Source organism: Elephas maximus, chromosome 3 (genome assembly GCF_024166365.1).
Source record: "Elephas maximus indicus isolate mEleMax1 chromosome 3, mEleMax1 primary haplotype, whole genome shotgun sequence".
In the NCBI taxonomy this organism is placed as follows: domain Eukaryota; kingdom Metazoa; phylum Chordata; class Mammalia; order Proboscidea; family Elephantidae; genus Elephas; species Elephas maximus.
The window spans coordinates 150,213,622-150,228,993 of record NC_064821.1 but is presented as its reverse complement, the minus strand read 5'-3'; the positions used below and the strand labels follow the sequence as shown (position 1 = coordinate 150,228,993).

Sequence of the window (15,372 nt, the reverse complement as noted above, 5' to 3'; positions counted from 1 at the left end):
TCTGGTGCCTGTTCTCAAGGGAAATGCTTTCAGGCTCTCTCCATTTAGAATGATGTTGGCTGTTGGCTTGGTATAGATGCCCTTTATTATGTTGAGGAATTTTCCTTCAATTCCTATTTTGCTGAGAGTTTTTATCATGAATGTGCGTTGGACTTTGTCAAATGCCTTTTCTGCATCAATTGATAAGATCATGAGGTTTTTGTCTTTTGTTTTATTTATATGGTGGATTACATTAATGGTTTTTCTAATATTAAACCAGCCTTGCATACCTGGTATAAATCCCACTTGGTCGTGGTGGATTATTTTTTTGATATGTTGTTGAATTCTATTGGCTAGAATTTTGTTGAGGATTTTTGCATCTATGTTCATGAGGGATATAGGTCTGTAATTTTCTTTTTTTTTTTTGTGGTGTCTTTACCTGGTTTTCGTATTAGGGATATGGTGGCTCCATAGAATGAGTTAAGTAGTATTCCATATTTTCTATGCTTTGAAATAGCTTTAGTAGTAGTGGTGTTAACTCTTCTTTGAAAGTTTGGTAGAACTCTGCAGTGAAGCCATCCGGGCCAGGGTTTTTTTTTGCTGGGAGTTTTTGGATTACCTTATCAATCTCTTTTTTTGTTAATGGGTCTATTTAGTTCTACTTCTGTTTGTGTTAGTTTAGGTAGGTGGTGTTTTTCTAGGAATTCATCCATTTCTTCTAGGTTTGCAAATTTGTTAGAGTACAATTTTTCATAATAATCCGATACGATTCTTTTAATTTCAGTTGGGTCTGTTGTGATATGGCCCATCTTGTCTCTTATTTGGGTTATTTGTTTCCTTTCCTGTATTTCTTTAGTCAGACTGGCCAATGGTTTATCAATTTTGTTAATTTTTTCAAAGAAACAGCTTTTGTCTTTGTTAATTCTTTCAATTGTTTTTTCGTTCTCTATTTCATTTAGTTCAGCTCTAATTTTTATTATTTGTTTTCTTCTGGTGCCTGATGGATCCTTTTGTTGCTCGCTTTCTATTTGTTCAAGTTGTAGGGACAGTTCTCTGATTTTGGCTCTTTCTTCTTTTTGTATGTGTGCACTTATCGATATAAATTGGCCTCTGAGCGCCGCTTTTGCTGTGTCCCAGAGGTTTTGATAGGAAGTGTTTTCATTCTCGTTGCATTCTATGAATTTCTTTATTGCCTCCTTAATGTCTTCTATAACCCAGTCTTTTTTGAGCAGGGTATTGTTCAGTTTCCAAGTATTTGATTTCTTTCCCCTAATTTTTCTGTTATTGATTTCCACTTTTATGGCCTTATGGTCTGAGAAGATGCTTTGTAATATTTCGATGTTTTGGATTCTGCAAAGGTTTGTTTTATGACCTAATATGTGATCTATTCTAGAGAATGTTCCATGTGCACTAAAAAAAAAAAAGTATATTTTGCAGCTGTTGGGTGGAGTGTTCTGTGTAGGTCTATGAGGTCACGTTGGTTGATTGTAGCAATTAGATCTTCCGTGTCTCTATTGAGCTTCTTACTGGAAGTCCTATCCTTCTCCAAAAGTGGTGTGTTGAAGTCTCCTACTATAATTGTGGAGGTGTCTATCTCACTTTGCAGTTCTGTTAAAGTTTGTTTTATGTATCTTGCAGCCCTGTCATTGGGTGCATAAATATTTAATATGGTTATATCTTCCTGGTCAATTGTCCCTTTAATCATTATGTAGTGTCCTTCTTTATCCTTTGTGGTGAATTTAACTTTGAAGTCTATTTTGTCAGAAATTAATATTGCTACTCGTGCTCTTTTTTGATTGTTTGCTTGATATATTTTTTTCTGTCCTTTGAGTTTTAGTTTGTTTGTGTCTCAATTCTAAGGTGTGTCTCTTGTAGGCAGCATATAGACGGATCGTGTTTCTTTATCCAGTCTGAGACTCTCTGTCTCTTTATTTGTGCATTTAGTCCATTTACATTAAAAAAAAACTCCTTTTTTTTATTCAGTGTAATTATAGATAAGAATGTGTTTAGTGCTGTCATTTTGATGCCTTTTTGTGTGTGTTGTTGACAATTTCATTTTTCCACTTACTTTTTTGTGCTGAGACGTTTTTCTTTGTAAATTCTGTGTTCCTCATTTTCATAGTAGTCGAACTTATGTTTGCTGAGTCGTTATGTTTTTCTTGGTTTTTATTTTGAGTTATGGAATTGTTAGATCTCTTTGTGGTTACCTTAATATTTACCCCTATTTTTCTAAGTAAAAACCTAACTTGTATCATCCTATATTGCCTTGTTTTCCTCTCCATATGGCAGGTCTATGCCTCCCGTATTTAGTCCCTCTTTTTGATTATTGTGATCTTTTACATATTGACTTCAATGATTCCCTGTTTTGAGCATTTTTTCCTTTTTAAAATTAATCTTAATTTGTTTTTGTGATTCCCTTATTTGAATTGATATCAGGATGTTCTGTTCTGTGTCATTGTGCTGTGTTGTTATCTGATGTTATTGATTTTCTGACCAAACAATTTCCTTTAGTATTTCTTGTAGCTCTGGTTTGGTTTTTGCAAATTCTCTAAGCTTATGTTTATCTGTAAATGTTTTAATTTCGCCTTCATATTTGAGAGAGAGTTTTACTGGATAAATGATCCTTGGCTAGCTGTTTTTCTCCTTCAGTGCTCTATATATGTCATCCCATTGCCTTCTTGACTGTATGGTTTCTGCTAAGTAGTCTGAACTTATTCTTATTGATTCTCCTTTGTAGGAGACCTTTCTTTTATCCCTGGCTGCTTTTAAAATTTTCTCTTTATCTTTGGTTTTGGCAAGTTTGATGATAATATGTCTTGGTGATTTTCTTGTTGGATCAGTCTTATATGGGGTTCGATGAGCATCTTGGATAAAAAAAAATAAAAAATATATTTTTTTTTTTTAGATATCCTTTTATCTTTCGTGATGTCAGGGAAGTTTTCTGCCAACAGATCTTCAACTATTCTCTCTGTATTTTCTGTTATTCCTCCTTGTTCTGGAACTCCAATCGCACGCAAGTTATTCTTCTTGATAGAGTCCCACATGATTCTTAGAGGTTCTTCATTTTTTAAATTCTTTTATCTGATTTTTCTTCAACTATATTGGTGTCAACTCCGTTGTCTTCCAGGTCCCCCACTCTGCATTCCAATTGCTTGAGTCTGCTCCTCTGACTTCCTATTGAGTTGTCTAATTCTGTAATTTTACGGTTAATCTTTTGGATTTCTGAATGCTGTCTCTCTATGGATTCTTGTAGCTTTTTAATTTTTCCACTATGTTCTTGAATAATCTTTTTGATTTCTTCAACTGCTTTATCAGTGTGTTCCTTGGCTTTTTGTGTAGATTGCATTATTTCATTTTTGAGGTCATCCCTGATGTCTTGAAGCATTCTGTAAATTGTTTTTTTATATTCTGCATCTGGCAATTCCAGGATTGTGTCTTCAATTGGGAAAGATTTTGATTCTTTAATTTGGGATATTGTAGAAGCAATCATGGTCTGCTTCTTTATGTGCTTTGATATCAACTGTTGTCTCCGAGCCATGTATAAGATATTGTAATGATTTATTTTATATTTGCTCACTGAGTCTTATCTTGTTTTGTTTTCTTTCAATATACGCAGATGGGCTACTAGGTTGCGCCGTCTTGACTGTTGTAGGCTTTGAATCACTTATGTCCTCTTACCAGCTGGTTTGGGCCGGTACCAGAAATATACGCCTAAGAGTCCATTCGCTATTCTTGAGTAGAATCTGATTTTGGGTCACCAAGTGTGTGGTGTAGACTGTCACCTATTCGCTTAGAGGAGTAGTGGTGATAGTTGTGTGCACCAGATTCTAGTATCAGCAGGGGGTCACATTCCGGGGGGGGCAGAATGCTGATAGGCTTCCCACAAGTCCCAGTGTGGTAGGTGTGTCTCTATTCCTAAAGCACTTTGGTGGGTGGGTTCTGCAGCTGTATCTTAGGCACCCAATGCATGTACCTCTAAAGATTGGTAGAAGTCACTATCCTCAGACCCCTATGGCAGGAGGTTAGGTGGTTTGGGTCGAGCTTCAGTCCTCAGTTCCCCGTTGTGGGTCAGTGAGGGCTCTGTTGAATATGCAGCGATATCAGACCTGGGAAACTTGTCTTTCCAGTAATCTGCTAAAGCAGTTACAGTCAGATCCCTATCAGAATTGCCTTTGCATTATAATAGCCACCTTGTTCCCTGTAAGGATGAAAGCCCAAGACTGTGGATCTCATATGCTTGGCTGGAGCTGGTTCTGTATTTTTAGTCCAATTTCGGGAAGTCAGGGAAGGATTCTTGGTCCCTGGGTTTTTTGTAGCTGCTTCTCTCAGGCCAGGAGAATGGGTTAGGAAGAGAAAAAAAAAAAAAACGAAGAGCACTTCACTCCCTGGCCCAGGACATTCCAATGTTAATGAAGCCGCCTGGGGCAGTGAGGGGAGGGATCAGATAGATAGGAGAGAGAGTAGCACCCAGCAATATAGACAATGTTACTTATCTTGCTTGGTAAGGACTGTTTTATCTGAGATTCCCGAGGGGCGTGTAGCCTGTGTGCACTGGCTGGGTCGAGATTGCCCCCAAGGGTCAGGCCCTCGTCCCCCGTGCTTGTGCTGTCTCAGAAGCTGTAGTCAGCTCCTCTGCTCCTCTGCTCCCAGACCTAGGCCCAGAGCCAAGGTTCTCTGGCTGGGACTCCACACTCCAGGCTCCAAAACCAGTTGCTGCCTTCCAGTGACTTCTCCTCCTGTCAGCCGCATCGTTGTGCTGCCTGCATGCGCTGGCTGGGCTTCCCCCGAGGTCACTTCAGGGGGCTAGTGCTGCCTCCCATATTTGTGCCATCTCAGGAAGCTGTGCTCAGCTCCCCTATGCTCAGTCCAAAGCCTGGCGGTGAGGTTTTCTGACTGGGACGCTGGCTCCAGGCTCCGAAAACCATCGCTGCTTCCCCATGGTAGCTCATTCTCTCGTTAGCCGCGTCAGTGTGCATCCTTCTTGTGCTGGCTGAGTCTCTACTGAGGCTACCCCAGGGGGCTAGGGGTTAGGGCTGTGTCTCGTGCCTGCCCCGCCTCAGCAAGCTGCAATCAGCCTTGCCACTGGGCACCAGGGAACCGCAAGGGCTCAAGACTGTGGAGCGGGATGCTGGTTCCAGAGGCAGCTGCTGCTTCAGGGCGCAGCTTTTCACTCCCCTGTCACTCAGGTCAACTCTTTAGATCTGTGTTTGATGGTCAACGTTCGTAGATTGTCACATATGTGATCGATTCACTTGTTTTTCCGAGTCTTTTTTGCAAGAGGAATCCGAGGTAGCTTCTGCTTAGTCAGCCATCTCGCCCTGCCTCCGTCCATGTTGTCCTTTTTTGAGGGTACATAACTAGGAGGGGAATTCGCTTAACAGCTCAGCTGCTAACCAAAAGGTCAGCAGTTTGAATCCACCAGCGTCTCCTTGGAAACCCTATGGGGAAGTTCTACTCTGTCCTATAGGGTCACTAGGAGTCAGAATTGACTCAACGGCAATGGTTTGGGTTTGCTTTTTTCCTTTTTTTGGTTATGGTAATTCTATGTTTAGCCATTTGAGGAACTGCTAGACTATTTTCCAAAGTGGCTGCATTATTTTATATTCCCACCAGTAGGGTATGAAGATTCCAATATCTTCACATCCCTGTTAACACTTGTTATTATTTGTTATAGCCATTCTAGTAGGTGTGCAGTGGTGTCTCATTGTGGTTTTGATTTGCGTTTTTCTGATGGCTAATTGTATTGAGCATCTTTTCATGAATTTATTGACTATTACCTTATTTTTCCCCCATGTGTCTGCCAGTTTGTCATACTGTGGGGGCTTGTGTGTTGCTGTGATGCTGGAAGCTATGCCACCAGTATTCAAATGCCAGCAGGGTCACCATGGCAGAAAGGTTTCAGCTGAGCTTCTAGACTAAGACAGATTAGGGAAAAGGACCTAGCAGGCTACTTCTGAAAAGAATTAGCCAGTGAAAATCTTATGAATAGCAGCAGAACACTGTCTGATATAGTGCCAGAAGATGAGCCCTTCAGGTTGGAAGGCACTCAAAAGATGACTCGGGAAGAGCTGCCTCGGGAAGAGCTGCCTCCTCAAAGTAGAGTTGACCTTAATGACATGGGTGGAGACAAGTTTTGAGGGTCTTCATTTGCTGATGTGGCACGACTCAAAATGAGAAGAAACAGCTGCAAACATCCATTAATAATCAGAACCTGGAATGTACAAAGTATTAATCTAGGAAAATTGGAAGTCATCAAAAATGAAATGGAATCCACAGAGGTTCATATCTTAGGCATTAGCGACCTGAAATCGAACAATCATATGGTCTACTATGCCGGGAATGACTTGAATAGGAATGGTGTTGCACTCATCATCAAAAAAAAAAAAAAAATGTTAAGATCCATCCTGAAGTACAATGCTGTCGGTGATAGGATAATATCCATACCCCTACAAAGAAGACCAGTTAATACAACTATTATTCAAATTTATGTACCAACCACTAAGGTCAAAGATAAAGAAATTGAAGATTTTTACCAACTTCTGCAGTCTGAAATTGATCAAACATCCAATCAGGATGCGCTGATAATTACTGGTGATTGGAATGCAAAAGTTGTAAACAAAGAAGGATTGATAGTTGGAAAATGTGGCCTCGGTGATAGAAACAATGCTGGAGATTGCATGATTGAGTTTGGCAAGACCAATGACTTCTTCATTGCCAATACCTTTTTATACCAACATAAACAGTTATGGACCTCACCAGATGGAATACACAGGAACCAAATTGACTACATCTGTGGAGAGAGAGGAAACCATGGTGGCATAGTGGTTAAGTGCTACAGTTGCTAACCAAAGGGTCGGCGGTTTGAATCCTCCAGGTTCTCCTTGGAAACTCTGTGGGGCAGTTCTACTCTGTCCTATAGGGTCACTATGAGTCCGAATCGACTTGACTGCACTGGATTTGGATTTTTGCATTTGGTGGAAAGAGATGATGGAAAAGGTCAATATTATCAGTCAGAACAAAGCCAGGGACAGACTCCGGATCAGACCATCAGTTACTCATATACAAGTTCAAATTGAAACTGAAGAAAATTAGAACAAGTCCACGAAAGCCAAAGTATGACCTTGAGTATATCCCACCTGAATTTAGAGACCATCTCAAGGATAGATTTGACACATTGAACACTAATGACCGAAGACCAGACAAATCGTGGACTGATATCAAGGACATCATACCTGAAGAAAGCAAGAGGTCATTAAAAAGACTGGGGAGAAAGAAAAGGCCTGAATGGATATCAGAAGAGACTCTGAAACTTGCTCTGGAACGTCGAGTAATTAAGGCAAAAGGAAAAAACAATGAAGTAAAAGAGCTGAACAGATTTCAAATGGCAGCTAGAGAAAACAAAGTAAAGTATTATGATGACATGTGCAGAGACCTGGAGATGGAAAACCAAAAGGGAAGAACACACTCGGTGTTTCTCAAGCTGAAAGAACTGAAGAAAAAATTCTAGCCTTGAGTTGCAATAGTGAAGGATTACATGGGGAAAATATTACACGACACAGGAAGCATCAAAAGAAGATGGAAAGAATACACAGAGTCACTGTACCAAAAAGAATTGGACGACGTTCAACCATTTCAATAGGTAACAGATGATCAGAAACCGAAGTCCAAGCTGCACTGAAGGTATTGGTGAAAAACAAGTCTTCAGGAATTGGCAGAATACCAATTGAGATGTTTCAACATATGCAGCCCTGGAAGTGCTCGCTCATCTATGCCAAAAAATTTGGAAGATAGCTACCTGGCCAACCAAATGGAAGAGATCCATATTTATGCCTATATTTATTGGTGATCCAGCCAAGTGTGGAAATTATCGAACAATATCATTAATATCACACACAAGCAAAATTTTACTGAAGATCATTCAAAAACGGCTGCAGCAGTATATCAACAGGGAACTGCCAGAAGTTCAAGCTGGATTTAGAAGAGGACGTGGAACCAGGGATATCACTGCTGATGTCAGTTGGATCTTGGCTGAAAGCAGAGAATACCAGAAGGATGTTTACCTGTGTTTTATTGACTATGCAAAGGCATTTAACTGTGTGGATCATAGCAAATTACGGATAACGTTGTGAAGAATGAGAATCCCAGAACAATTCATTGTGCTCTTGAGGAATCCATACAGGGATCGAGAGGCAGTTGTTTGGACAGAACAAGGGGATACTGTATGGTTTAAAGTTAGGAAAGGTGTGCATCAGGGTTGTATTCTTTCACCATACTTGTTCAATTTGTATGCTGAGCAAATAATCTGAGAAGCTGGACTATGTGAAGAAGAACATGGCATCAAAATTGGAGAAAGACTGGTTAACAACCTGCCATATTCAGATGACACAACCTTGCTTGCTGAAAGTGAAGAGAACTTGAAGCACTTACTGATGAAGCTCAAAGACCACAGCCTTCAGTACGGATTACACCTCAACATAAAGAAAACAAAAATCCTCACAACCAGACCAATAAGCAACATCATGATTAAAGGAGAAAAGATTGAAGTTGTCAAGGATTTCATTTTACTTGGATCCACAACCAATGCCCATGGAAGCAGCAGTCAAGAATCAAATGATATACTGCATTGGGCAAATCTGCAAAAGACTTCTTTGAAGTATTAAAAAGCAAGATGTCACCCTGAGGACAAAGGTGCACCTGACCCAAGCCATTGTATTTTCAATCACCTCATGTACATCCAAAAACTGGACAATGAATAAGGAAGACTGAAGAAGAATTGATGCTTTGAATTACAGTGTTGGTGAAGAATGTATAATGGACTGCCAGAAGAACGAAAAATCTGTCTTGGAAGATGTACAGCCAGGATGCTCCTTAGAAGGGCAGATGGTGAGACTTCATCTCAGGTACTTTGGATATGTTATCAGGACAGACCAATCCCTGGAGAAGAATACTACGCTTGATAGAGGGTCAGCAAAAAAGAGAAAGAGAAAATGAGATGGATTGACACCAAGGCTGCAATGATGGGCTTGAACATAGCAATGATTGTGAGAATGGCGCAGGCTTATGGAATCTTTCCTTCTGTTGTACATAGGGTCGCTATGAGTCAAAACTGACTTGATGGCACCTAAAAACAACAACAGTCCTGGCTCTGTGTGTGGCCCTGCTGGGTGTGTGTGTGTGTGTACGTGTGTGCCTATGTGTGTGTGTGTGTGTATGCTGTTTACATAAAAGAGAGAGATAAAGTAAATCTGTCAAAAATGTTAATAATTGGTAAATGAAGGTGAAAGTTATGTGGGTGTTCCCTGAATTAGTCCTTCAACATTTCTGAAGTCTGAAATTTTTCAAAAGAAAAATACAAAGAGGTGACAAGGGTCAGTAAGATGTAGGATGCAGGAAGGCTTTTTGTTTGTTTGTTTTGGCGGGGTGGGGGGGCGGTGTTTAGAGGCATGGAGTGAGTTGGGGGAAAGAGGAAAATGTGGAAATATTGATAGAAGAAGTTCACTGAGAAGGCCAGAGAAGGTGATGTGGCACCAGAGCAAAGGTAGAGATAGATTCTATACATTTGAGGTCATGCAACTTTTTTGTGTTTGTAACTGGAGGAAGGATGGAAAGATAGGTGCAGAGGTTATAAGTTTTTAAAGTTTAGTAGAAAGTTCAGAGAGTTGCTGCCCTCCCATACCTTCTATTTTTCCCTGTGAAAAAGCCAAGATTGATTGCTAGGAAAGATGGAGGCTATGATGAGACAGAGACTTGAGAGTAAGGAAGGAAGATGGTTTATGGATATGGCTTCTTCCTCTGCTCTTCTTACCTCCCAGTCCTTAGTTTTGGTCTCAGTGTTCTACCTATCGATTTACCTCAAATATTATTTAGCACACTTGTTCTGCTTTTGGGAGAAGGTGGAAACAAATAAACAAAAAACCTTAGCACCAAGATTGGGGTTTTGAGTAAATAGTCTCTAAATTTTATCCAGGTTTGGCAGTTTAGCATTCACTGTGAAGGCCAAGTGGGATAATGGAAAGAACTGACTTTAGAACCACAGAGGCCCATTTGCCATTTGCTAGTTGGAGCCCTAGTGGCGCAGTGGTTAAGAGGCTGGCTGTTAACCAAAAGGTTGGCAGTTGGAATCCACCAGCGGCTCCTTGGAAACCCTAAGGGGCAGTTCTACTCTGTCCTATGTGGTCACTATGAGTCGGAATCAACCAGACAGCAAATGGGTTTGTTTTTTTTTACTTGGGCTGGTAATGATTCTGAGCATATTTCCTCAGAAGACTGTCAGAAATAAAGTAATATTTAAAGATCATCACACAATGTGTGTTATGTGGTACAAAAACTGTTTACTCCCTGCATGCCCCATAATTCTATGATCCGGAAAAAGGTCTAATTAAATTCCAACAGTTACCTGGGCACTGAAGAATTTGAACACTGGTCAAAACAAGTGTGGTGGTGCTTCCTTGCTCTTACCCAAAATGGTTTGGGAAAGTCTCATCCTCATTTCCTCCACAGTTTAGTAATTTAGAAACAGAATTTCACTCTCTGAGGAGTGCCGGGTCTCCGCCATTGCCTAGTTCTGAGCCGACCTCGTCGCCCAGAGTGTCTCTTCGGAACTGGGCGCAGCAGCCCCCGAGCGCGCGGCGGTGACACAGAACCCTGGCGGTGCGCGGCCACCCGGTGTCCGCGGGGAGGCGCGCGCGGAGCGGGCGGGCCTGACGCGCCGCCGCGCTCGCTCTCTCGCTCGGCAGCCAGAGTCCAACGCGGCTTCTCCTCGCGCCTTGGAAGGGCAGCGGGCCCCTCCGCCGCCACCCGATGGCAAGGCTGAGGGATTGCCTGCCTCGCCTGATGATCACGATCCGGTCCCTGCTCTTCTGGTCCCTGATCTACTGCTACTGCGGACTCTGCGCCTCCATCAACCTGCTCAAACTTTTGTGGAGCATCGGCACGGGACCCGCGCAGACCTTCCATCGGCTCGCCCGGGAACACCCTCCCGCGTGCTTGAACGACCCCTCCTTGGGCACCCACTGCTATGTGCGGATCAAGGTGAAGGACGGCGCGGGCCGGGCAGGAACGGGAGGGAGTGTGACCGCCGTGAGAGTGGAGGGCGCCGGGGCCGCTCCTTCCGTGACGCCGGCGGTTCAGCGTCCCCTGGTGTTCCTAGGGCTCGCAGGGCGCGCGGCGGGGTCGGGAGGATGGCAAGAGGAGACAGGAGAGGCGAGGCAGGAGAGGCGAGGTCTGGCAGGAGTGGGGACCGGTGTGTGTGTGTGTGTGTGTGTGTGTGTGTGTGTGTGTGTGTGTGTGTGTGTGTGTGTGTGTGTGTGTGTGTGTGTGTGTGTGTGTGTGTGTGTGTGTGTGTGTGTGTGTGTGTGTGTGTGTGTGTGTGTGTGTGTGTGTGTGTGTGTGTGTGTGTGTGTGTGTGTGTGTGTGTGTGTGTGTGTGTGTGTGAAAGAGAGCGAGAGTGTGTGAGAGAGAGAGACAGATAGCAGCAACAACCGTTTTGCAGGTTCTTTGGTTTCTAAATGTGGAATTTCTCTAATCAAGGTCCTCTTGTATTACTGTCCCCTGTTCTTCTGCCACAACAACCCAGAATAATTCTGCTCCCTTTCCTACTCTAAAGGAAGCTATCTCCTGTCACCTTTTTGCCCTTTAGATCTCAGATCAGCTGTAGGGAATTGTTCCTGGTGGCGCCCTACTGTCTCAGGAGGCTGTCCTTGTCCAAATTTTAGAGATTGAAACAGTAAACAGAGCAAGTCAGTGAAAACTAAGAGTCTATTCATGTCAGCAGAATGGAGCATTCACAGATGACCTAGGCAGCAAAAAACAGCTAAATGGTGTATGTTTGTGGGGGAGGGAAGCAGGCTTATGAAGTCAGGGACCAAAGGAAAGGAACAAAAAGTAAATGTCAGTCCTGCATGCAGCCTCTTAATTGTCCATACTTGTCCCAAGCCCCCTCACAGCCCCAAGATGGTGAAGGCTCCAGGTGGTGAAGGGAAATAGACCCCTAGGATGCACCCTATAGTCTGCCTCACAGGCCTTTCCAAACTAGCCTCACAAGAGGGGCTGTTTACTTTGCCAAGTCCTGATTCCTCTTAGGAGCTTAATTGCCCAGCAGCTGGAGTTCAGAAGGACAAGGGGACACTTCTTTCTTGTCTTTGTTAGGCCTGGGGTTGATGTGAAAATTAAATGAGTTAATATCTGTAAAAGAGCTTAGGACAGTGCATAGTAAGTAGCATAAAGTATTTGTTAACTAAATTCAATCATGCACTCACAGAGCTTAACCCTCCAAGATTCACTGAACCACCATTTAGAGAAGTTATTGAATCTCTAGGAATGTATCCTACAGCTGAGGGCAAAGTCAGATTTGTTATCTTGGGTCAACCCAAAGAGCAAAAGTAGTGTCAGAATCATCTGGAGTTCCTCATGATGCTTTTCTTTTGACTCTGGACACCTAAAGAGTTTCCCCCAGAGACTCAGAACCAAGGAATTGTCTGTTAGTTAGAAGAAGATGGGGATTCTGAGCCCAGCCCTGCTCCCAACCACATTTATGACTTGTGCTAACACTTTGGGCCTCAGTTTCTAAATCCATAAAATGGTGGAGTTGAATTAAATGACCTTTAAAATTCTTTCGGAGTACCTGGGTGGTGCAAACGGTTAATACACTTGGCTGCTAACTGAAAGGTTGGTGGTTCGAGTCCACCCAGAGGTGTCTTAGAAGGCCTGGCAGTCTACCTCTGAAAAATCAGCCGTTGAAAACCCTGCGTAACACAGTTCTACACTGAAATACATGGAGTCACCATGAATTGGAATTGACTCAACAGCAGTGATTTGGTTAAGATTCTTTCACATCTGAAAAGCTAGTGGTTTGGATTGCCTGATATAAAACCCAGTCTCCATGCTCAGCTTTTGGTTCTTGGTTTCCTTCCTAGATTTCCTTTTTTTTGGACTTTTTTTTTTCCTCGCTATTTTACCACATTCCTCTCTTTAGTTTACTGCGTTATTTGCTGTATTCCTCTCTCATTCCAATGCTTTTTATTTTCCTTGTCACTCACATGCAGAATGAAGTCTTGAGCACTCAGGGCATTCCGCTGTTAGGAGCAGACACTGACAAGACAAGAGGAGCCGGCAGCAAGTGGAACAGTACATGCAACACTCAACTTAAAATAATAATGTGGGAAGGAGAGACCTAAAAATAAGGGAAGGAGGTGTGAATTATGTAACTGACGGCACAGCTCCTGACGGGCAAGCTGAGAAAAGTACATGACTAGGAGGTAAACCTGGCAGGAATGTAAATTCAGATCAGAATTATTTACATGTCCTGCATAATTTGAGTGAGATGGAATATGACACATCGGTAAGAGGAAAGTCACAAATTGTGACATTGGTTCACAAGCTCATAAAGTATAAACTGACCTTGCAGGAGAACAAGAAAGGAAGGGAATGAACACCAAAGTGAGTCTGTCATTTTACCGTATAGATAAATCATGGGTTTATTTCTCTTTTAAAATTACTAAAACCTATTTTATTTCCTGATGTTAAAAATAATGTGAGTATTTTTTTATGAAATGGAAATAGTAAATGTACTGTTTTGATAATCAATACAAAATATCACTAAAATTCCATGTCCATTATTTTCTACTGCAGGACTCAGGGTTAAGATTTCACTATGTTGCTGCTGGAGAAAGAGGCAAACCACTTATATTGCTGCTTCATGGATTTCCAGAATTCTGGTAAACACTTATCAGCTAACTTTTTCATTTGCATTAAATGTTTCTCTTATCATAGTGTCATTTTCTGGTAATGACTTTTGACAGATCCTACTCTATGATCATTTGCCCAGAGTAATCATTCCTGAATGTTCCTGAATCACAGGAATGGTCTTCCTCCTAGTCTAAAGATACCTGCATGCTACCATGCTACCATGCTAAATTTATGTTTTCTGAGGATTTAAAGAAGTATCTTTAATGTTGCAAATTTATGAAATATTCATGTCTTAAGCTGGGCTCTTTAGAGAAGCAAAATCAGCGAAGTGTATATATATATAGAGATACATAGAGAAAGACAGAGAGAGATTTATACCAAGGAAATGGCTCATATGGTTGTAGAGGCTGGAAAGTCCCAAGTCTGTGGGTCAAGTTGGCGGCTTCTCCTGACTCTGTAGCTGCAGGGGCTGGCAAACCCAAGATCAGCAGGTCAGACAGCAGGCTTCTGGCTCACAGGCTGTGGAGGCTGACAGATGCCAAGATTAGCAGGTAAGATGATAGGCCGCTGGCTCACAGGCTTTAGAGGCTGATGAATCCCAAGATCAGCAAGTAAGCTGCCAGCTCAATTCCCAAGAACCAGAGGTCAGATGAACAGGAACCAACTGCAGGATACAGAGTGACCAAGAGCCCACCAGCTTTGCCAGAAAGTCCACATGTATTGGATGCAGGCCACACCTTCAAAGAAACTCCCTTTCCACTGATTGGCCGCTCATAGCAGAGCTCATTATAGAAGTGATTAGATTACATCAGATCTCATTATGGAGGTGATTATGTCATTACATAACTGCCAAACCACTGAGAATCATGGCCTATCTTAACCATCACAAGTCAGTTACAAAACAGTGTTCATAGAGTAACTATTATGGACAATATAAAACATTGGGTGGAGAAGGAGGGTTAGAAGAAACAAAGGCTTGGAGTGCCTGTTAACAGGAAGCTTTTTGAGAACTGGAATGAGTGAGAGGCAAGAAGAGAAGAGAGCTCATGGAGACTGAAAGATGAACTGTTGCCTACACACACAGCAACAGGCTCATATGAATTCAGAACAGAATAAGGACCTAAATATTTATGCTAGGAAGAAAATTTATAGCCAAAAATACACAGTTGCTAGAGGAAAATGTCCTGTTCTCCTTTGAACCCCTATAGGGTCAAATAAGTTCTGATGAAAGCAACACATGATTAAATTTTTTTTTTTAATGAACATCTTTAAAAGAGATGTTAATAAAACGAACTTTTTGATAGCACAGGGCTGTTATTTTGAGACAGTTCATGAACTAAATAGGTCAAGAAATGGATTAAAAAAAAATTCTCTGAGTCAACTTAAGGCTGAATATGTAGTATCTTGAAAGGTCTTAGATAACAACCAGTAAAATTTCTCCTTTGCTGTCTCTTGTGATATCCAGAATTCCACCATTCTAGATTCCTGACCTCCTTTTATGTTTTAAAGATTTTGTATCATCCAAAGTCCTGATTTAATATGCATCTAGCTCTGAACGGGGTACTATCTTAAGACACTGTAGTTAATACTTTATGGGTGAAAGGGATTTTATGAATAAACACATTGAGGATGGCAAGTATTGGGCATTGAAAACAGAATGGAGGATCGCAAAGATTCATCTACCTCATAATTTTTCCAGAGCAAGAA

General features: G+C 41.8%; 1 protein-coding gene across 1 annotated transcript in view; it reads left to right on the top strand.

Moving 5' to 3' along the window:
* Positions 1–10,752: 10,752 nt before the first annotated feature.
* Positions 10,753–15,372, top strand: part of EPHX4 (epoxide hydrolase 4) — a 34,447-nt gene continuing 29,827 nt past the window's right edge. Inside the window, exons 1-2 of the mRNA XM_049879821.1 lie at positions 10,753–11,010; positions 13,609–13,694. Of these exons, the coding sequence (XP_049735778.1) occupies positions 10,780–11,010; positions 13,609–13,694 (317 nt within the window). The 5' untranslated portion in view covers positions 10,753–10,779. The remainder of the gene's footprint in view (positions 11,011–13,608; positions 13,695–15,372) is intronic.